This window comes from Oryctolagus cuniculus, chromosome 7 (genome assembly GCF_964237555.1).
Source record: "Oryctolagus cuniculus chromosome 7, mOryCun1.1, whole genome shotgun sequence".
Classification (NCBI taxonomy): Eukaryota; Metazoa; Chordata; class Mammalia; order Lagomorpha; family Leporidae; genus Oryctolagus; species Oryctolagus cuniculus.
Window position 1 is genome coordinate 134,921,831 of NC_091438.1, and position 23,238 is coordinate 134,945,068.

Below are 23,238 nucleotides of genomic sequence, written 5' to 3' on the forward strand. Positions count from 1 at the left end.
TTGGACTACTGTTTGGGGGTTCGCTGCCTTTCTCTTACGTCCGGGGACACCCAGGGCGCTCCCCGGCGCTGGACGAACTCACTGCTGGGGTGACGTCCCGCGGTGCCCCGCCCCGCCCCTCTCGCCCGCCAATTGGAGGCTTAAGCTCGGCCCCTGACCGCCCAAGCCAATCAAAGTAGCGGAGCTACTGTCCCCTCCTTCCTCCGGAAAGCGGAAGCGGAAGTGACGTTAGGGGAAGGTGGGGGTAATCATGGTGCCGCTGGGGAGGGGAGAAGCTGCTGCCGCCGCTGTTGCCGGGAGCCGCGGAGGTAAAAGGAGAAACTAGACGTGGCTTGGGCTTGGGACTTCCCGGGAGGCTTGGGACTTAGGCTTCCTCCTGAAGAATTTCCCATTAGATACCTCACTCTGGCACCACAGGGACCCCACCCCTTCTTCGTTTCCATGGGGATGGGTATCCAGCCCCCCTTCCCTGTTTCCATGGAGATCCGGACCCTGCCCCTCTCGCCTGACTGGAACCCCCCAGCCTGCCTTCGGATTTTTCCGTGTAGCCCTGGGCTGAGGGCTGTCCCAGAGAGGTCCCTTTTCCCAGCCTCGTCTCAAGGGTGCTGTGTTCGCACTCCTCGTTGGCCACCCTCAAACCTCCTGGTCTTGTTTGTTCCGGACAGTCGGTCTCCGCGTTGCCGCCGAAGGTGCCGAGGCAGCCCACGGGGGCCCTCGGTGCGCTTATCTCTCCTCTCAGGTGCAGCGAAATGTGCGTCTGTGAGATTGCGTAAGCCGGAGCAAGGGGTCGGGCCGGTTCCTCCCGGATCTGCGCCCTCGGCCTGCCTCTGGTCACTGCCTCTCTGCCTAGCCGCCCCGGCGTGGGAAGGCTTACTTTCTAACCCTGAGCGGAAGAGAAAGATAAAGTGCAAAGCCAAACGGAAAACTGAAAGTGGTGTGCTGATGGTTTTTAAATTCCGCCTTGCCTGCCAAACCCGCATTTGTAGAACCTGTGTTTTGGCAGGTGAGAGGAGAATCACTATTCCAGACCATGAAAGATTCAAATTTAGCGTTTTTCTCCAAGAGGATGTATCCTTGTCAGGAGAGTGTGTCTTCCCGAGAGAGTAGATCTGCATGTCTTTCATTCATTTAGCTGACATTTCCTCAACTCCCGTGTGTCAGCGTTCTGTGCGAGGGGCTGTAGAGACAGAAAGAAGTGAGGCTCATCATTCCCTCAAGACAGAGAGCCCACCGTACAAGCACAGCTTCTGGTCCACGCCCTGTTGTTTGAGGACGAAACTAGATAAAAAGAGATCTAAGGGCGATGTCCCTGCCTAGGAGTTAGCCCCTCCACATAGAAGCTGAAAAGTAGGTTCTAGGCAGGAGGCAAGGAATGCACACTCCTCCCTCTGCTGTGTGTCAACTTCTGCCTTGCATACGTTCCGTATTTTATTCCTCATCACAACTTTCAGAGAACAGGAACTGCCAGTCCCACCTTAGGCTTTAAGAAAAATGGGGCCCCGAAAAGCTACTCAAGTAGTGAAGGGAGAAGCCAGGATTTGTAGGTGGAGCATTGCCTCCCATGCCTTGTCCCCTCCCATGTAGGCTGCTGGAGGCTTGTGCACCACCTCGTGGGGAGGGTCTGAGGACATTTGAGTGAGGTTACCTTACTTTCAAATTTGTATTGAAGCAGCCACTGTTCCGCTTGTTCCTTTATTCCCTTTGGGGATTTTGTCCAATCTTCACATGGTTTGAAAGTAAGAGATATTTGGAAGGTCTTAGGAACTGCTGCTTATTACTTCAATTAAAAAAATGATCACTTATTTTCATTTTATTTGAAAGGCAGAGAGAAAAATATCTTCCATCTGCTGGGTTATCCCCCAGATGTCTGCAACAGTCAGGGCTGGGTCTCCTGAGTGAGTGGCAGAGGTGTCATTGATTCCTCCCAGGGTGTGCATTAGCAGGAAGTTGGATTGGAAGCAGGGGGAGCCAGGACTCAAGCCTGGGCAGTCCCACATGGGATGCAGGCAACCCCAGTAGCTACTTAACTACTGCCCAGTGCCTGCCCCGTGACTTCAGTTTTTGAAAAAAGACATTGCTTTTACTTAAAAATACATAATGGTATTTGTTGTGTTCAGAGTTAAAATTTTAAAAAATTATTCCTGAAGAAGATAATTTTCACGTGCTTTTGGCCTGTTGTTTTGGTGACAGGGGCAGCGAACCCTGAGGTTGCTGGGGAGGTCTGCGGGTCTCGCTGGGCGGCTCTGACTTTGTTTTCTTCTGTTGCAGGAAGGCCGTTACCCTTTCACTTCTCACAATTGAGCTGAGCACGACTGAACCATGGGGGAGCACAGTCCGGACGACAACATCATCTTCTTCGAGGCAGAGGATGATGAGCTGACCCCCGATGACAAGATGCTCAGGTTCGTGGATAAAAACGGACTGGTGCCTTCCTCATCCGGAACTGTTTATGATAGGACCACTGTTCTCATCGAGCAGGACCCTGGCACTTTGGAGGATGACGATGACGACGGACAGTGTGCGGAACACTTGCCTTTTCTTGTGGGGGGTGAAGAGGGCTTCCACCTGATAGACCAGGAAGCAATGGCGCAGGGTTACGTGCAGCACATTATTTCACCAGATCAGATTCATTTGACGATAAACCCTGGTTCTACGCCCATGCCAAGAAACATTGAAGGTGCAACCCTAACTCTGCAGTCGGAATGTCCAGAAACAAAACGTAAAGAAGTAAGTAAAGCAGAGGGCGAGAACCCAGTTTTCACTTTTCGCTTTGGGGCAAGACTTTTCCAGCTCTTGTGGGTCATTTTAGCTGAGAGTAAAGGAGTTCCTGGGATTGGGACCTGCGGTGGTTCTTGTTGGAACAAGACATGTATGCTTCATATTTTATTGGACTGCTTTCTGGATCTTTTGGGTTATATGACCATATTCAGACTTGGAAATTCTAAATTATACTCTCAAGCTTTCCTTGATCATAAAATAGAAATTAGATTGAAATTAATGTTTCTGATGTGTAAATAAATCGACTTGGCTTATCAGAGTGAAATAACTATATTTGACTTACCTTTGAGTTGTGTATAGATGGCTTGTTTTGGAGTTGAGTTGTCTGCAGGAATATGCTTCATTTGCTTGGTGAGTGTGTAATGAGTATTACTGAAGGGGCAGCTTTCTTAAGACATTCATGCAAGGGACAGTAAATGAGAGCAGATTATCTGAAATAAGTGTGTTCATATTTAATTAATGTGAGTGAGGTAGTGCCTATCAAAATGCTTTGAAAACTTGAAGGCTTCTACCGGCTGTACTAGTGGTGATGCTTATCAAGATAAAAGACACAGTTTAGGGGTAGTCAAGCAGATTATCTAGGAACTATTACAGATCAATTAGAAAAAATTAAGTCGCTGGTAGTTCCGGTGTCATCAACTAGATATTACCAAGCAGGAATAAATTATTTAGCAAAATTCTATAGCAAAATATTTTTTCTTTGGCTGTAATTAAGGTCTTGAAACTGCATCTGGCTTATGCGTGGCCTGTGACCTTCGCTTTGCTAGCCTTAGGATCTCAGGGCTGGAAGGAACCTTAGGGAGCCATCTTGTCCTAACTCTCAGCCCGTGCAGGAATCTCTGCGGCACCTCTGACATCAGTTCCTCAGTCTCTGGGTGAACACATTCCAGAATGATGAGAGCACAGTGTGATTGACCACTTCCAGCACAACCCAATACATTTCTCAGTCAGCTCTGATGGCTAGAAAGCTTGTGCTTGTATAGAACCAAAATCTGCTTTCTTGTGCCACCCGGGGTGATAGTTTTCCTTCCTAAGTAGTTTTCCTCACATAGGACAGCTCATCAGATATTTAGAGATTCTAGGTTTCTCTTGCACAGGCCAGACTCTGTCATTTACTTAAATATCCCTTCGATGACATTTTCTCTCACTCCACTGTCAACCTGTTCACTTTTTTTTTTTTTTTTTTTTTTTTAAGAAATTTATTTAGCCAGCACCGTGGCTCAATAGGCTAATCCTCCGCCTGTGGCGCCGGCACACCAGGTTCTAGTCCCAGTCGGGGCGCCGGATTCTGTCCTGGTTGCTCCTCTTCCAGTCCAGCTCTCTGCTGTGGCCCAGGAGTGCAGTGGAGGATGGCCCAAGTGCTTGGGCCCTGCACCCCATGGGAGACCAGGAGAAGCACCTGGCTCCTGGCTTTGGATCAGCGCAGCACGCCGACCACAGCGGCCATTGCGGGTGAACCAACGGAAAAGGAGGACCTTTCTGTCTCTCTCTCTCTTTCAAACTGTCCACTCTGCCTGTCCAAAAAAGAAAAAAAAAAAAAAAAAAAAGAAATTTATTTGAAAGAGAAAAGGAGGGGGAGATGGAGAGAGATCTCTCTCATCCCATGGTTTACTCCCCAAATAACCACAACATCTAGTGCTAGACCAGGCCAAAGCTAGGAGCCAGGAGTTCCATCCTGGTCTCCCATGCTGTGGCAGAAGTCCAGGTTCTAGGGCCATCTTCCGCTGTCTTTGCAGTTGCATCAGCAGGATGATGGACAAGAAGCTGGGACTTGAACTGGCACTTTGATATGGGATGCCAGCTTTGTAAGCAGTGGCTTTAACCCACTGCGCAACAGTGCAAGTCCCAGCCTAGTCACCTTTGATTATATGAATTCCAGATTTCCAAAGTCCTTTTAAAATCCTGAGTTGAGCACAATCTCACAAGTGTGAGTCAACTAGCACTGAATATGCTGAATACAGTGTGGCTCTCATCTCTTGATCGGGACACTGTACTACAATTACTACGTACTCTGTATTTTATCAGCAACAACATCTTACTGTTAGCTTGTACTGTTAGCCTGGAAACCTCTAGAATAGTGTTTTCAACTGGAACAGTCCCCTTCCCCGCCCAGGAGACATTTGCTGATTCCTGGAGACATGTTTGGTTGTTACACTGAAGAGATGCTACTGGAATCTAGTGGGCAGAGGCTAAAGATGCTGTTGAATACTTTACAGTGCACAGGACAGCCCCCAACAATGAAGAATTGTAAGCTTAACACATGAACGATGCTGAGACTGAGAAACCCTGTCCTAGATTATTCTCATGTCTGCAATGGCCAAGTCTTTAAAACAAAAAAAATTATCTTACTTATTTGAAAGTAAGAGTTAGAGAAAGAGAAAGACCACCTCCATCCACTGGTTCACTCCCTGAATGGCTGCAACAGCAAGGACTGGACCAGGCTGAAGCAGGAGCCTGAAGCTATCTGAATGTCCCACATGGGTGACAGGGGTGCAGGCACTTGGACCATCTTCTGCTGCTTTCCCAAGTCTTCAACAATTGAATGTGGAGACCAGTGCATCAGCCATAAGAATATCTTGTTAGTTTTAGCTCCATATTTGAGCTTATAAAGGTTCATTTCAACTGAACCAAAATTCATGAAGCGAGGTGCTATTATGACTCTGTGGGGCTGCAGATGATTCTGATGCTATGCAGTATAGAAGTAGAAAGACATTTACAGCATTTATGTTTATAGAATCAGACCCATGGGCCAGCACTGTGGCTCATTTGGCTAATCCTCCGCCTGTAGCGCCGGTACCCCGGGTTCTAGTCCTGGTTGGGGTGCCGGATTCTGTCCCAATTGCTCCTCTTCCAGTCCAGCTCTCTGCTGTGGCCTGGGAAGGCAGTGGAGGATGGCCCAGGTACTTGGACCCTGCGCCCACATGGGAGACCAGGAGGAAGCACCTGGCTCCTGGCTTCGGATCGGCATAGCGCACCGGCCGTAGTGACCATTTGGGGGGTGAACCAACGGAAGGAAGACCTTTCTCTCTGTCTCTCTCTCTCACTGTCTAACTCTGCCTGTCAAAAAAAAAAAAAAAAAAAAAAAAAAAAAAAGAATCAGACCTGTGTGGTCAGTAAGAAGGAGAAATCACATATGTCACATGGGAGCCCAGAGAATCTCACCCTTAGCTTTGGGATCAGGCAGGTCATCATGAAAAAGGAGGTATTGGAGCTGGTTTTATAAGGTATCCATAATTTAGGGGAAAAAAGGCAAGGGAATGTCTTTCCAAGAGATGATAACAGCATAAAGAAAGAGAGGTGGAAAACACAGGCTGTTTTCAAGGAATTGCCAGTTGTGCTATTATAACGGAGGGCAGCTTACTTCCTGTTTGAAGGGCTAAAGAGTGGCTGTTCTAGGGGTGTAGCAGGTAATGCTGCTGCTTGGCAGTGCCAGCACCCCATATATGGGCACCAGTTCGAGACCCAGCTCCTCCACTTCTGTCCAACTCCCTGCTAGTGCACCTGGGAAAGTGGTGGAAAACGGCCTCTGCACCCTCGTGGGAGACCCAGAAGAATCTCTTGGTTCCTGGCTTCAGATTGGCTCAGCTGCAGCCATTTGGGGAGTGAACCAGTGGATGGAAGATCTTCTCTCTGTCTCTCCACCCCTTTACCCCTGCTATTTTGTGTTTCAAATAAATAAATAAATCTAAATTAAAAAATAAAAAGAATGGCTATTCTAAGCTTTGCAGACAATATGCTGTCTGTTGCAATTGCTCAACTCTTCCATTGTAGCACAAACAGCCATAGACAGTACACAAATTAGTAAGCATGACTGTGTTGTGATAAAACTTTATAGAAGCAGGCAGCAGCCTGAATTCAGCTCCTGGACTAGAACCCTTGGACTAGAACATAGGGAGTAGTAGGAGATAAGGATGGAAAGATAGCAAAGATCCAAACATGGAAGGTAGTGATCATATGCTGAGGGTTTTGGACTGTATCCTGGCAGTGGTGAGAAACCTTTGGAGGTGCTGGGCCAAAGAGTGATGTGGTAGCATTTGGAGAAGATTCCTCTGGCAGCAGCGGTGGCTTAGAGGCAGAGGGAAACTGGAGACTTACTGCCCAGTTAGGAAACAGTCGTAGTTTAGGTTTTGTGTTTTATCTAAGTCTAATGAAGGAGTGGCTTTATACATGGAAATAATCAAGAGCTCTTTTAGAGGTATGAGTGAATTTGGCATGTTACTGGAGTTTGAAGTGTGAGCTGTGATTCAAAGGTTTTGAACATTGGTTGAAATGATTCATCCTTTTTTCCAAGTGTGTTCAATTTCTTCTGTGCCCTAGCACAGCTGACTGATGGGGTTTCAAATCTAGGTGAAAAGTAGTTAGAATCCACTATTCGGGGGCGGTGCTGTGGCATGGCGAGTAAGGCTGCCGCTTGCAGTGCCGGCATCCCATATGAGCGCTGGTTTGAGACCCAGCTGCTCCACTTCCAGTCTAGCTCTCTGCTATGGCCTGGGAAAGCAGTGGAAGATGGCCCAAGTGCTTGGGCCCCTGCACCTGCTTGGGGAAACCCAGAAGCAGCTCCTGGCTTTGGATCGGCCCAGCTTAGGCCATTGTGGCCATTTGGGGAGTGAACCAGCAGATGGAAGACCTCTCTCTCTCTGCCTCTGCTTTTCAAAAAAATTAATTTTAAAGAAAAAACTCTCTACGTTAGTTTTTTTTTTTTTTTTTTTTTTTTTTTAAGATTTATTTATTTGAGAGACAGAGTTACAGACCGAGAGAGAGAGAGTTCTTCCATCTGCTGGTTCACTCCCCAAACAGCCGGACCTGGGCCAATTCGAAGCCAGGAGCCAAGAGCTTCTTCCAGGTCTCACACGTGTGCAGGGGTCCAAGGACTTGGGCTATCCTCCGCTGCTTTCCCAGGCACGTAGGCAGGGAGCTGGATCAGAAGTAGAGCAGCCGGAACTTGAACCAGTGCCCATATGAGATGCCAGCAGTGCAAGTGGAGCCTCAGCCCACTATGCCACAACGTTGGCCCCATGTTAGGTATTTTAACAGGCATATTCAAAGTGTTGTCTGCATGCTAAAGACAAAGCAGCTAATTCTGCTGTCCATCCCCTTCCTCCAATGGTGATTGTATTGACAGGAATCAAGACAGGAAGAAGAAAAACATTGTTGGGGAAATTGATGAATTTGGTAGGAGTATATTCACTGTATGGTGTTTGGAGAAAAGTAACATGAACAAATTGAAAGCCCATTGGAAATGTGAATCTGAATGAAGTCAAGATTGAAATGGCATGGTAAGGAATTGTGAATCAATGAAAGGGGCAGTATTTCAAACCATGGGCAGTTTACTTAAGGGAGAAGTAGGAGTTATATTGAGAGTGTAAAGGGTAGAAAGAGAAAGAGGAACCAGAACAGATCACAGTTGTCAGAGAGATGGGTGGAAGGCAGTGTTGTGGAAGCTGAGGGAAGAATGTCAAGAAGTGCAACTGTTCCTTTGTGACCCCGCAGAGGAACAAGGCCAAAACGCAGCCGTCAGCTCTGCTGGTTGTGCAGTTGTTGTTCACGTCACAAGAAGACTTTCATTAGTGCACTGGGGGCTGAAGACAGATTTTTGAGTGATGAAGAAGTGAGTGGGTGACGACTAAACAGGAGGCAGGAATTTTCAGTTTTTTTTTTAAAGTTGAATAGTTGGAAGAAGAGTGATGCGGTAGTAATAGCAGCTCAAGGGTATTGAATTGGTTTTGTTTGTTTTATTTATTTATTTGCATAGAAAATTTGAATATGGTTTAGGACTTAAACTTTAGGTGATCCCTAATTAATGATTACTGTGTGAAAGTGTTTCATGTGTAGATGTTTGAGAAATATGTTAAATCAAGAACAGAAGTTTATAATAGGATTTCTCAGTGCCTTTCATGTGGAAGGAAGAAATATGAAGGAAGAAAATGCAGAATTTTCCAAATGTTTTCAAATTGGGAAACCATTTTTCAGATCTCATTCCAGGGTTCAGTGAAGTACATTTTGGAAAATGTTGCTGACCTAGTCAGAAAAGGAGGAAATGGTAGGGAGGGGATGATTATGTAATCGGTGATATTAGCTGTTACTTTCCCACTTTATACTGCTTACAAATTGATTTATTCTGGGGCCGGCGCTGCAGCTCAATAGGCTAATCCTCCGCCTGTGGCGCCGGCACACCGGGTTCTAGTCCCGGTCAGGGTGCCAGATTCTGTCCCGGTTGCCCCTCTTCCAGTCCAGCTCTCTGCTGTGGCCCAGGAGTGCAGTGGAGGATGGCCCGAGTCCTTGGGCCCTGCACCCGCATGGGAGACCAGGAGAAGCACCTGGCTCCTGGCTTCGGATCAGCGCGATGCGCTGGCCGTAGTGGCCATTTGGGGGGTGAACCAACGGAAGGAAGACCTTTCTCTCTGTTTCTCTCTCTCTCACTGTCCACTCTGCCTGTCAAAAAAACAAAAACAAAAACAAAATCAAATTGATTTATTCTGTCTATAAGCCAAGTTTGCCTTTCCTGTCTTCAGATTGTTGATAATTGTATTAAATAGGACAAAGTCAAGGCTATATATATATATATGTATATATATATGTGTGTATGCATGTATATGTATATGTGTATATATAGATAGTATGTATTTTTTTAATATGAAAGAAAGAGAAACAGATTTTCTTGGTTCACCCTCCCAGTTGCCTGTAACATCTGGGGCTGAGCAAGGCTTAAGCCAGGAGCTGGGAACCCAATCCAGTTGTCCTATATTGGGTGGCAGGGACCCAAGTATTTGAGCCATCACCTGCTACCTCCCAGAGTGTACATCAGCAGGAAGCTAGAATTGAAAGCAGAGTCAGGACTCAAACCCAAGCACTTTAATCTGGGATACACGTGTCCCACATGGTGACCTGATTGTGCCAAATGCCCACTCCACAGACAAGGCTATCATGAGCACTTTGTTCAGTCTGCTGTGGGTTTAGCTGTCTTCACTTTCCTCCCACCACATGTTTTCATTCTGTCCATGAAACCTCAACTCTTCTAGAAACTCTTCTATCAACTCTTCTTGAAATCTTTATGAAGTAGAATGGGAATTTAAGGAGAAGTACCAGGAGCTTTAGTTATTGAAAATCGTGCTTAATAACCAGACATTCAGACTTGCCCTCTTGGAGCACCATAGTACCTTAGCTTTTGCTTTGACAGTGATTTTATTTTGGCATTTCAGTGCATTTAATTGATCTAAAGGGGTCAGTGTTTATGACTTTTATAATTTGCTTTGTGATCTCTTTAACCCTTCTTTTACCTCTCTCCTTTAAAAAAAAACCTCTCTCCCTTAAAAAAAAAAAAAAGTTTGTTTATTTAGAAAGAGCTAGAGATGGCCAGCACCGCAGCTCACTAGGCTAATCCTCCACCTTGCGGCGCCGGCACACCGGGTTCTAGTCCCGGTCAGGGTGCCAGATTCTGTCCTGGTTGCCCCTCTTCCAGCCCAGCTCTCTGCTGTGGCCCTGGAGTGCAGTGGAGGATGGCCCAAGTCCTTGGGCCCTGCACCCGCATGGGAGACCAGGAGAAGCACCTAGCCCCTGGCTTCGGATCAGCGCGATGCGCCGGCCGTAGTGTGCCGGCCTCGGCGGCCATTGGAAGGTGAACCAACGGCACAAAGGAAGACCTTTCTCTCTGTCTCTCTCTCTCTCACTGTCCACTCTGCATGTCAAAAAAAAAAAAAAAAAAAAAAAAAACTAGAGAGAGAGAGACCTTCCATTTGCTGGTTCACTCCCCAATTAGTGCAACAGCATGGTTGGACCAGGCTGAAGCCAAGAGCCAGGAACTTCTTCTGGGTCTCCCACATGGGTGCATGAAACCAAGTTCTTTTTTTTTTTTTTAAGATTTATTTTTATTTATTTGAAAGTCAGAGTTACAGAGAGAGGTAGAGAGAGAGGTCTTCCATCCTCTGGTTCACTCTTCATATGGCTGCAACAGCTGGAACTGCACCGATCTGAAGCCAGCAGCCAGGAGCTTCCTCTGGGTCTCTCACGTGGGTGCAGGGGCCCAAGGACTTGGGCCATCTTCTACTGCCATCCCAGGCCATAGCAGAGAGCTGGATTGGAAGAGGAGCAGCCGGGTCTCAAACCAGCACCCATATGGGATGCCAATGCTTCAGGCCAGGGCTTTAACCTGCTGCGCCACAGCGCCAATCACTGAAACCAAGTTCTTAGGCCACTTTCCACTGCTTTTCCAGGCACATTAGTAGGGAGCTGGATTGGAAATGGAGCATCTGGGACTCGAACTAGCACTCATAGGGGATGCCAGCATCCAAGGGGGTAGTTCAACACACTCCACTCCCTTTTTTTAATACTTGTTTTTTTGTTTTTTTTTTTTTTCCCTCTATTTCCATGCATAGGTGTTACTTTTGGGAAAGAAAATAATTTGATAACTGGTCTTCTTGGTTTCCTAAGCAGCTTATTCTCTGAGTCAGATTTTAGCCTGATTTTCCAGTTTACCCCTGATTGTGCCATTGTTTTATATAGTGTGTAGTTGGCTTACCTATTACTTCATTTCTTTGTTTCTTTGTGCTTGACTTGTGCAAAAATAAACTATCCAGAACCTTGCCAAAGGTGTTGTTTTTTCCCACCACACACTGATCATTCTAATTTCACCTAACTTATTCTGTACTTAATCTTAGCCAAAAAGCCGAGAAGCAGTCCCTACCTTATTTTCATATTGGCTATTTTGCTTTGCCTCTGTTGATTTGGTAGCTTTGAGAACTTCCCAGTCAGAATATTGTCATTCTGCTCAAAAGCATTCTTGTTTTGTTCCTTACAGCCTTTCTACTACAGACTTTTAGGCAGCTGTGTTCCCTTTAGTTGGTTCACACAGTCCATGGTTTCCCAAACTGTACTGTTCCAGAGAATCTGCTAGAACTGCCTAGTTACCTGTTCTTCCACCTGTCTGAATCCCATTGATGTATCCTCCATGGCTAACTGGCTGAAATTTCCACTTTTCTGTTGAATAGTTAGCCAAGAAGCGTGGAGAAACTCGGGAATCACGGACCAAGTATGTTTTTCATGATGTGTTAATTAGGAAAGAATACCCTTTTCTACCAAGTTGCACAGCCACAGTGATACTTTTTTTTTTTTAAGATTTTATTTATTAATTTGAGAGGTAGAGTTACAGACACAGGGAGGGAGAGACAGAGAAAAGTCTTTTGTCTGCTGGTTCACTCCCCAAATGGCTGCAATGGCAGGAGCTGCGCCAATCCAAAGCCAGGAGCCAGGAGTTTCTTCTGGGTCTCCATGTGAGCGCAGGAGCCCAAGCGCTTGGGCCATCTTCCTCTGCTTTCCCAGGCTGTAGTAGAGAGCTGGATCAGAAGAGGGGCAGCTGGGACTTGAACCAGTGCCCATATGGGATGCCTGCGCTGCTGCAGGCAGAGGCTCAGCCTACTATGCCACAGCTCTGGCCCCCACAGTGATGCTTTGTGAATTAGTCTGCTCACTGTGTTGCTTCAAGACACACCATGAATAAATTATGTAGTCAGAGACATCCCAAAAGGAGTGGTTTGTTTCCTTCCTTCCTTTCTTCTTTCCTTCCTTCCTTCCTTTTTTTTTTTCCTTTGGTATAAGAGATTTTAAATATAAGAGTTTTTAGGAAAAATCTGATTCCAGTGTTTTAGAGCCTTTTTGCAATGTGTCCTTTATGTTGAGAGACCTAGTTACAGTCTCCTTGTTCATTATAAATCCATCAGGCAGTGTAATGAGGCTGTCAGACAAACCAAACTCTCCCAAAGAGGAACCACCTACCTGTCAGTCTTTGCATGCTGTGAGTACATTTCTTTGCAGAGCCCCTTCTGAACACCCACAGAATTACCATACAAATCTAGGACAGACAGAGGCTATTTCTGCTTGAAAGTCTAGTGTTGAAGATCCATTCATTCTTTCCACATGCATTTTTTTTTAATGTTTAATCTATTTGAAATGCAGAGAGACTGATCTTCCGTCTGCCGGTTCACTCCCAGCTTGGTCCCAGTGACTGAAGCCAGAAACTTAGAACTCCATCCAAGTCTCCTGCATGGATAATAGGGATCCAAGCACTTGTGCCATCCTCCACTGCCTTCCCAGGCACATGAGCAGGGTGCTGGATCAGAAATGAGTCATCCGGGTCTCGAACTGGCATTCTGATAAGAGATGCTAGATGTGGGCCTCGAACCAGCACGCCAATAATGGGATGCTGATGTCTCAGATAGCAACTGTACCACAACATCGGCCCTACCCAGGCACTCTTGATACTGGATGCACGCATCCAAAACAGTGTTTAATTGCCTTTCTAAATGCTTGCCTCTCCACAAATTTTGACTTTAAACTACTTTTGTTACAACTCAGGAAGTTACAGAGAAATAATCCCTACCCTCAGGGACATGGCATCTAGTAGTGTGATGGCTGTATATGTGTGAGTTTGTAGGAATCTAGGGCAGGAATTGCTTGCCTTTTTCCATATGAAGACCTTTTATCAGTGTATCCCCTCCAGGTCTGTGTACATATTATGTATATCTTCCTAGTTTCCGGAATTTCCATATGAGGCCTGTTGGCCTGGAAAAGGGATATGGTTGGTTTTGTTTACATACATACTGGTTTTCAAATTTGATGCTGTAGGAATTATAGGTCTTGATTTTTCTTTTTAAGTTTTAAAATTTATTTATTTGAAAGAGTGATAGGGAGGGAGAGACAGACAGATCTCTCATCCACTGGTTCGCTCTCCAAATGTTCTCAATAGCCAGAGCTAGCCCAAACTGAAGCCAGGAGCCAAGAACTCCATCTGGGTCTCCCACATGTGTGGGCGGCAGGGGCCCAAACACTTGTACCATCATACACTGACTCCTAGGCGTGTTAGCAGAAAGCCAAATCCAAAGCATGGAATAGGCAGGACTCCAATCAGGCACTCTGGTATGAGTTATGGGCATCCTAAGTGGCAGCTTAACATGTTGCACCATGATGTCTGCCAGAGCTCTCAAATTTACATATATGTGTATATATATATTTTTGACAGAGTGGATAGTGAGAGAGACAGAGAGAAAGGTCTTCCTTTGCCGTTGGTTCACCCCCCAATGGTCGCTGCGGCCGGCGCATCGCACTGATCCGAAGCCAGGAGCCAGGTATTTCTCCTGGTCTCCCATGCCGGTGCAGGGCCCAAGCACTTGGGCCATCCTCCACTGCACTCCCGGGCCACAGCAGAGAGCTGGACTGGAAGAGAGCAACCGGGACAGAATCCAGCACCCCAACCAGGACTAGAACCCAGTGTGCCGGTGCCGCAGGCAGAGAATTAGCCTAGTGAGCCGCGGCGCCGGCCCTCAAATTTATATTTTATGTAGGCTGTACATACTAGGTATTGCTAAGATTTTTTTGTTGTAGGATATTGAACAGAGAACCTGAATTTTAATTTTGTTTTCTTCTTAAATCCAACATTCTTTTTTTATTTTTATTTATTTGAAAGAGTTACAGAGAGAGGAGGGACAGAGAGAGAGAGAGAAAGGTCTTCTATCCACTGGTTCACTCCCCAAATGGCTGCAATAGCTGGGGCTGGGCCATGCTGAAGAGCCCAGAACTTTTTCCTGGTCTCCCACATGAGTGCAGAGGCCCAACTGCTGGGGCTGTTTTCCTCTGCTTTCCCAGGTGCATTAACAGGGAGCTGAATTGAAAGTGGAGCAGCCGGGACTCGAACCGGCGTCCATATGGGATGTCAGTGTCACAGGCATAGGCTTAACCTTCTATGCCACAGCACTAGTCCCCCAGCTTCTTAAAATTGTTTTCTTCTGTGATGTGCAAAGGGGTAGTTTCAGCCTCAGTTCCATCTTTGCTGTGGTATATACTAACTCGTATTGGGCAAGCTGCTCTGCTTCCTCTTTCATAAAATTAAAGGGAAAAAAAAAAACCATTGCATTCTGTGAAGATTAAATGAGACTTAATCATATATAAATAAGAGGGTGCTTCAAAAAGTTTGTGGAAAATGGAACTAAAAATGTTTTGATGCGGGCTGGTGCTGTGGTGCAGCGGGTTAAAGCCCTGGCCGGAAGCGCCAGCATCCCATATGGGTACCGGTTCTAGTTTCAGCTGCTTCTCTTCCTATCCAGCTCTCTGCTGTGGCCTGGGAAAGCAGAGAGGAAGACCTCTTTGTCTCTACCTCTCTCTGTAACTCTGTCTTTCAAATACATAAAATAAATCTTTAAAAAAAATGTTTTGATGCAAAACATTTTGAGAGACCGGCGTTGTGGCATAGTGGGTTAAGCTGCCGCCTGCAATGCTGCCATCCCATTGGGTGCTGGTTCAAGTCTCAACTACTCCACTTCCTGTCCAGCTCCCTGCTAATGCATCTGAGAAGGCATCAGATGAAAGCTTGAGTGCTTGGGTCCCTGCAACCCATGTGAGAGACCTGGGTGGGGTGCAAGCCCCTGGCTTTGGACTGGCCCAGCCCCAGCTGATATGACCATTGAGGGAGAAGGCCAGCAAATGAAAATATCTCTCTCTTGGTAACTCTGCCTTTCAAATAAATAAATAAATCTTTAAAAATATGGGTTTTTTTTTTTATTTTTTATTTTTTATTTTTTTATTTTTTGACAGGCAGAGTGGACAGTGAGAAAGACAGAAAGGTCTTCCTTTGCCATTGGTTCACCCTCCAATGGCTGCCGTGGCCGGCGTACCGCGCTGATCCGATGGCAGGAGCCAGGTGCTTCTCCTGGTCTCCCACGGGGTGCAGGGCCCAAGCACTTGGGCCATCCTCCACTGCACTCCCTGGCCACAGCAGAGGGCTGGCCTGGAAGAGGGGCAACCGGGACAGAATCTGGCGCCCCGACCGGGACTAGAACCCGGTGTGCCGGCGCCGCTAGGCGGAGGATTAGCCTGATGAGCCACGGCGCCGGCCAAAATATGGGGTTTTTTGAAATCATATATGAGGGATCTTTAAAAAGTTCATGGAAAGGGGGCCAGTGCTGTGGTGCAGCGGGTTAAAGCTCTGGCCTGAGGCACTGGCATCCCATGTGGGCACCGGTTCTAGTCCTAGTTGCTCCTCTTCTGATCCTGCTCTCTGCTATGGCTTGGGAAAGCAGTAGAAGATGGCCCAAGTCCTTGGGCCCCTGTACCCACGTGGGAGAGACCCGGAAGGGGCTCCTGGCTCCTGGCTTCAGATTGGCGCAGCTCCAGCCATTGTGGCCATCTGGGGAGTGAACCAGCAGATGGAAGACCTTTCTTTCTGTCTCTACCTCTCTCTATGACTCTGTCTTTAAAATAAATAAATCTTAAAAAAAAAATAATAACCAAACAATGTTTAAAAAGTTCATAGAAAATGCATAGTGTAAAAAAACTATGCATGGATTTAAAATTTTTGCACCAAAATAAATCTTTTTTTCTAAATATTCATTCATTCATTTGTTCATTCACTTGAAAGGCAGAGTGACAAAGACAGACAGACACACACACAGAGGGACATTCCATCTGTTGGTTCACTCCCCAAATGGTAGGAATAGCTAGGTCTGGGCCAGGCTGAAGCCAGGAGCCAGAAAACTCATCATGGTCTCCCACAGGGGTGGCAGAAACACAAATACTTATGCCATCACCCACTGCCTTCCCAGATGCATTAGCAGGAAGCTGGATTAGAGTGGAGCAGCCGAGACTTGAACTGGCACTGTGTTATTGGGTGCCAGCATTGCAAGCAGTAGATTAACCTATTGTGCCGCAATACTGGCTGCATAAAACTTATCTTTTAATTCCATTTTCCCATGAACTTTTTTTTTTTAAGATTTTATCTATTTATTTGAGAGGTAGAGTTATAGACAGTGAGAGGGAGAGACAGAGAGAAAGATCTTCCATCCGCTGGTTCACTCCCCAAATGGCTGCAATGGCCAGAGTTAGGCCGATCGGAAGCCAGGAGCCAGGAGACGGGCTTCTTCCAGGTCTCCCATGTGGTGCAGGGGCCCAAATGCTTGAACCATCTTCTACTGCCTTCCCAGGCCATAGCAGAGAGCTGATTGGAAGAGAAACAGCTGGAATTAGAACCGGCGCCCTTATAGGATGCTGGTGCTACAGGCAGAGGATTGACCTACTGTGCCACAGCACCAGCCCCTCCCATGAACTTTTTGAAACACGCTTGTATACATCAGAATATACGTAAAACATTTTACCATAGTGTCTGGTGCAGTGTGGTTGTTCAGTGAATATTCATTTGCTCTTTCTTCCTCATAGGCCTTCATAACTCTTGAGGGAGGTATGGAGATAGTTTCAGTTTTGTTTTTTTTTTCTTTCTTTCTTTTTTTTTTTTTTTTGACAGGCAGAGTAGACAGAGAGAGAGAGACAGAGAGAAAGGTCTTCCTTTGCCGTTGGTTCACCCTCCAATGGCCGCTGCGGCCGGCGCGCTGCGCCTATCCGAAGGCAGGAGCCAGGTACTTCTCCTGGTCTCCCATGGGGTGCAGGGCCCAAGGACTTGGGCCATCCTCCACTGCACTCCCTGGCCACAGCAGAGAGCTGGCCTGGAAGAGGGGCAACCAGGACAGAATCCGGTGCCCCAAACGGGACTAGAACCTGGTGTGCCAGCGCCGCAAGGCAGAGGATTAGCCTACTGAGCCACGGTGCCGGCCTGATAGTTTCAGTTTAAGAAGAGGTTAAAGGACCAGTGCTGTGGCTCACTAGACTAATCCTCCGCCTGCAGTGCTTGCATCCCATATGGGCGCCAGGTTCTAGTCCCGGTTGCTCCTCTTCCAGTCCAGCTCTCTGCTGTGGCCCGGGAGTGCAGTGGAGGATGGCCCAAGTGCTTGGGCCCTGTACCCGCGTGGGAGACGGGGAAGAAGCACCTGGCTTCTGGCTTTGGATTGGCGCAGCGCCGGCTGTGGCGGCCATTTGGGGAGTGAACCAATGGAGGGAAGACATTTCTCTCTGTCTCTCTCTCTCTCTCGCTGTCTATAACTCTACCTGTCAAATAAATAAATAAACAAATAGGTTAAATTGTTAAAATTTTCTTTGTTAGGAACTCTTTTGAGAAGCATTTTCTCCTTGAAACTAGGTTATAAATTTTGGTTGGGTTCAGGATAACCCACAAGAGGTCTTGGTAACCATTAATTAGCTGAATGTCATATTAATAATGCTGTGGACTGAAACTACCATTTATAATTGTGGTTTTTTTTTAAGATTTATTTATTCGAAAGTCAGTTACACAGAGAGAGGAGAGGCAGAGAGAGAGAGAGAGAGAGAGAGAGAGGTCTTCCATCCGATGGTTCACTCCCTAGATGGCCGCAACGGCCAGAGATGTGCTGATCCGAAGCCAGGAGCCAGGAGCTTCCTCTAGGTCTCCCACATGGGTGCAGGGGCCCAAGGACTTGGGCCATCTTGTACTGCTATCCCGGGCCACCACAGCAGAGAGCTGGATCGGAAGAGGAGCAACCGGGACTAGAACCAGCGCCCACATGGGATGCTGGAACTTCAGGGCAGGGCATTAACCTGTTGCGCTACAGTGCCGGCACCCTCTAATTGTCTGTGTGTTTTTTTGTTTTGTTTTGTTTTGTTTTTTTGTTTGTTTGTTTGTTTTACAGGCAGAGTTAGTGAGAGAGAGAGAGACCCAGAGAAAGGTCTTCTTTCCGTTGGTTCACCCCCCAAATGGCCACTATGGCCGGCGCGCTGCACCCATCCGAAGCCAGGAGCCAGGTGCTTCCTCCTGGTCTCCCATGCAGGTGCAGGGCCCAAGCACCTGGGCCATCCTCCACTGCCTTCCCAGGCCACAGCAGAGAGCTGGACTGGAAGAGGAGCAACCGGGACAGAATCTGGCGCCCCAACTGGGACTAGAACCCAGGGTGCTGGCATCACAGGCGGAGGATTAGCCTAGTGAGCCATGGCGCCGTCCTCTAATTGTGTTTTAAAATGAGTATGTATTTGTGGTCCTCTATGGGGTTCGGTGAACACTGGCCACTGCCAGAGGTAATCTTCTCCTCTATACTTGCCTTGTTTTGACAGTCTTAATATCAGGCTCTAGAAGTTTCTTTCTTGGTGGACATTTGGGGTATGGGGAAAAGCTGTAGTTCTTATAGATAAAAAATGAGGACTCCTCCCTTGCTGGCAGTAGTGTTAGAGGCTGACATGGCTGGCATCTGTTGAGTACCTGATATGTACCAGTTGTTGTGTTAGGGGCTTTAATATAGTTTTGTATTTAATTTTTATGGCAATTTAATAAAATAGATACCATTTGTCTTCCATTATGAAGATGAAAAAAACTGAGGTTTTGAAACACTCCCCTATGAAGTTGTAGACCTGAGATTTGAACCATGGACTTTGTAGATGCTGGAGGCTATGCTTTCTACCATAGCATATTAGTTTTGCAAAGGCAAGAGAATCAGACTTTTTGACATGAAAAAAAGCTGAGAACTAAAGGAGCAGCAGGCTGTCATTTGTTCCCAAGTGTGTAAAGCGTTCAGGTATGGAAACAGTTGTATGAATCCGGCTCTGAGGGTTGGTAATGGGAAGGCTGCTGAAGAAATGCTGTTAGTACCAGCATGAGAGCAGTGTTGACATGAGGGAGAAGAGAGGACGGTTCTTATAGCCACAGCGGTCAGACCAGTCATTTACTTTTAAGAATGTTCATGTGGGCCGGCGCCGCAGCTCACTAGGCTAATCATCTGCCTGTGGCACCGGCACCCCGGGTCCTAGTCCTGCTTGGGGAGCCGGATTCTGTCCTGGTTGCTCCTCTTCCAGTCTAACTCTCTGCTGTGGCCCGGGAAGGCAGTGGAGGATGGCCCAAGTGCTTGGGCCCTGCACCCGCACAGGAGGCCAGGAGAAGTACCTGGCTCCTGGCTTCAGATGGGCACAGCGCTCCGGCCATAGCGGCCATTTGGGGGGTGAACCAAAGGAAAAAGGAAGACCCTAAAAAAAAATGTTCATGCGCTAGGTACTCCAAATGAAGGACTCCCTTTCCTTTCTTTCTTTTTTAAGATTTAATTTATTTGAATGTCAGAATGACAGACAGACAGAGAAGGAGATCTTCTGTCTGCTGGTTCACTCAGCAAATGCCTGCAGCAGCTGTGACTAGGCCAGGGTGAAGCCAGGAGCCAGGTACTCAGAGTCTCCCACATGGGTGGCAGGAGCCCAGGTACAGGAATTGGGTCAGAAGTACAGAGTAACCAGCAATCAAACCAGACATTCTGATATGGGTTGTGGGCATCCCAAGCCTGCCTCCTCTCTTTCCTTGCTGAGTAGGGGTAAGTGTTTCTCTATTCTAGAACTGTTCAGAGCACTTTATAAATCAGCGTCAGTTCCCCGGAAGCTCATGCTTTCTGCCCGTTCCTGGCGGTAGACCTTGTTAGCCTACTGTGCTTCCTCTGGGTGTGTTCCTCAGCGTAGTGATTGGCCACTCTTGAAGCCACACCAGAAAAGTTAAGTCATGCTTATTTTTTTTAGAGATGTATTTTTATTTTATTTATTTGAGAGATAGAAAAAGAGCTCCCATTCTCTGGCTCACTCTTCAAATGCTTACAATGGCCAGCAGGGAGCCAGAACTCAACCCAGGTTTCCCACATGGGAAGTCAGAACCCAACTATTTGAGCCATCACCACTGCCTTCCGGCATCTGCATTAATAGGAAGCTGGAATCAGGAAACTGAACTGGGGATTAAATCCAGGTACTCTAGGGGTAGGTATTTGGCTCAGTGGTTCAGATGCCACTTGAGAGGCCAGCATTGTGGTACAGTGGGTTAAGCCACTGCTTACTACACTAGCATCCCATATGAGTGCCAGTTCAAATCCTGGCTGCTTCACTTCCGATCCAGCTCCCTGCTAATGCACCTGGGAAAGCAGAGGAAGATGGCCCAAGTGCTTGGGTCCCTGCCACCCATATGGAGAATCCAGGTGGAACTCCAGATTCTTGACTTTGGCCTGGCCCAGCTCTGACTTTAAGGCCATTGGGGGAGTGATGGACCAGAAGATAGAAGATCTCTCTGTGTTTCTCTGCAACTCTGTCTTCAAATAGATAAATAAGTAACTCTTTATTTAAAAAAATGCCACATGAAATGCTGGCATCCCTTATTGGAGTGCCAGGGTTCAAATCCCAGCTCTGCTTCCCATCCAGCTTCCTGCTGATGCACACCTGGGAAGCTATGGATGATAGTTCAGGTATTGGGTCCCTTCCTGCCTACCTGGGAGACCTAAGTTGATTTCTGGACTCCTGGCTTCAGCCTGGCCTAGCCCTGGCTATTGTGGCCATTTAAGGAATGAACTAGCAGATGGAATAGCTCTATCTCTGCCTTTCAAATAAAAACAGACAGACAAAAACCCAGGTCCTCTGATGTGGAATATGTACATCCTAACCAGCATCTTAACTACTGGGCCAGATATCCATCCCATGCTTAGATTATTCAGTTATTTGGAGAGACAATTTTCTTTTAATTCTCTAATAGAAACTTCAGTGACATTATGTTCATATTATATATATTGTCACTCTTAGTGATAAGCAAACTAATGATGTGTCACCCCTCCCTGAAGTCTTTAAATTCAGCTTGAGCATCCCCTCCTTTAAGAAGCCTCACTTGGGAGCCAGTGCTGTGGCATAGTGGTAAAACAGCAGCCTATGATGCTGGCATCTCATATGGGTGCCGGTTTGAGTCCTAGCTGCTCCACTTCCTTTCTAGCTCCCTGTTTTTTGTTTTGTTTTATAAAGATTTAATAGATTTATTTGAGAGGTAGAGTTACAGACAGTGAGCAGGAGAGAGACAAAACGGTCCTCCATCCGCTGATTCACTCCTCAAACAGCCACAGTGGTTGGAGCAGGGCCGATCCAAAGCCAGGAGCCAGGAGCTTCCTCCGGGTCTCACACGTGGGTGCAGGGACCCAAGCACTTGCGCCATCTTCTACTGCTTTCCCAGGCCGTAGCAGAGAGCAGGATCAGAAGAGCAACCTGGACTAGCACCAGCACCTATATGGGATGCCAGAGCCTTAGGCAGAGGATTAACCTACTGCACCACAGTGCTGGTCCCCAGCTCCTGTTAATGTGCCTAGGAAAGCAGAAGAAGATGGCACAGTGCTTGGGTCCCTGCACCCACAGAAGACCTGGAAAAAGCTCCTGGCTTCCAGTTTCCGTCTGGCTAGTCCTGGCCATTGCAGCCATTTGGAAAGTGAACCAACAGATACTAAATCTCTGTGTGTCTCTCCTTCTCTCTCTGTAACTCTGACTTTCAAATAAATAAACTAATTAAAATAAAATCCTTTCTTGGTGATCATGAGTCTATAAAGTTAGGTGCTGTTTTATAGAATGTAGTATCCTAAACATCCATCATTACTACAGCTTCTCAAACCATGTTGTTCTTGTCTGTCTGTCTGATTCTTCTTTTGATTTGAAGCTTCTTGGGAGCAGGGGCTATTTTTTAAAAAATTACTTCTAGCACCCAGAACAGTAATAATTCCTTGAACATAATTTTTTAAATGCATGAAAGATAAACCTTAGCTGTATTTAAATATACCAGATATTACAACATCTCTATGTAATTGTGAAAACCTACATGTTCTTTGCAACTTCCTTTTCTGATCCAGTTTGAGGGTTAAGTTTCCCTTTTTAGGAAATTCAGTGCTATTATCTCTCTCTCTCTCTCTCTCTCTTTCTCTCTTTAAAGATTTACTTGCTTATTTAGTTGAAAGGCAGAAAGATCTTCTATCCACTGGTTCACTCCCAAATGGCCACAACAGCCAGTTCTGGGCCAGGCTGGAGCCAGGAGCCAGGAACTCCATCCGGATCTCCCACATGGATGGCAGAGGTCCAGGTACTTGGGCCATCTTCTGCTCCCTTCCCAGGAACATTAGCAGGAAGCTGGATTGGAAATGGAGTAGCCAGGACTTGAATTGGTACTCTGATGTAGGACGCTGGTGCCACAAACAGCAGTTTAACCTGCTTTATCACAACAGTGGCCCCTGAGTGTTATTTTCAAGAGATTCTGGAAGATGCAGAGTAGGGACTCCATTTATTGTCTACTTCCAGATGATGTGAGAGAGGATTCATTTATTCAGCATATTTTAGGTGAAGCAGTCATTTGCTCTTGCAGTCAACTGTCTCTGCCAGCTTTAAATATATACTTGCCACTATCCTCTCCAACCTTATTTTCAAATTTATTTTATTTATTTGAAAGAGAGAACAAGGTCTTCCATCCACTGGCTTACTGCCTAAATGCCCACAACATCCTAGGTTGGTACAAGCTGACAACGGGCCTGGAACTCAATCCAGGTCTCCTACATAAGTAGCATGAACCCAAGTACTTGGACCATAACCTGCTGCCTCCCAAGGTGCACTTAAGTACAAAGCTAGAATTGGAACTGGAACTGGGACTCCAGCCCAGAAATGATGATATGGGATGCAAGTGTTCCAGGTGGCATCTCAAAATTTGCACCGAATGCCTGGCTCCTCTCCTAACTTTCTACTCTGCTTAGCCAAGTTTTTGGAAGTACAGTTGATAATTCATTGCCTCAAATTCTGACTTCTCATACA

General features: G+C 46.7%; 1 protein-coding gene across 3 annotated transcripts in view; it reads left to right on the forward strand.

Annotated features, from left to right (window-relative positions):
* The first annotated feature begins 204 nt into the window (after window positions 1-204).
* MTF1 (metal regulatory transcription factor 1) overlaps window positions 205-23,238 on the forward strand; it is a 60,054-nt gene continuing 37,020 nt past the window's right edge. For 2 of the 3 annotated variants that reach the window (XM_002720705.5, XM_008273646.4), the window contains exons 1-2: window positions 205-308; window positions 2,269-2,727. In XM_002720705.5, coding sequence (XP_002720751.1) covers window positions 2,320-2,727 — 408 coding nt within the window. In that variant the 5' untranslated portion in view covers window positions 205-308; window positions 2,269-2,319. Of the gene's footprint in view, window positions 1,004-2,268; window positions 2,728-23,238 lie in introns of all 3 variants that reach the window. The other variant, XM_017350212.3, reaches the window with a different exon arrangement.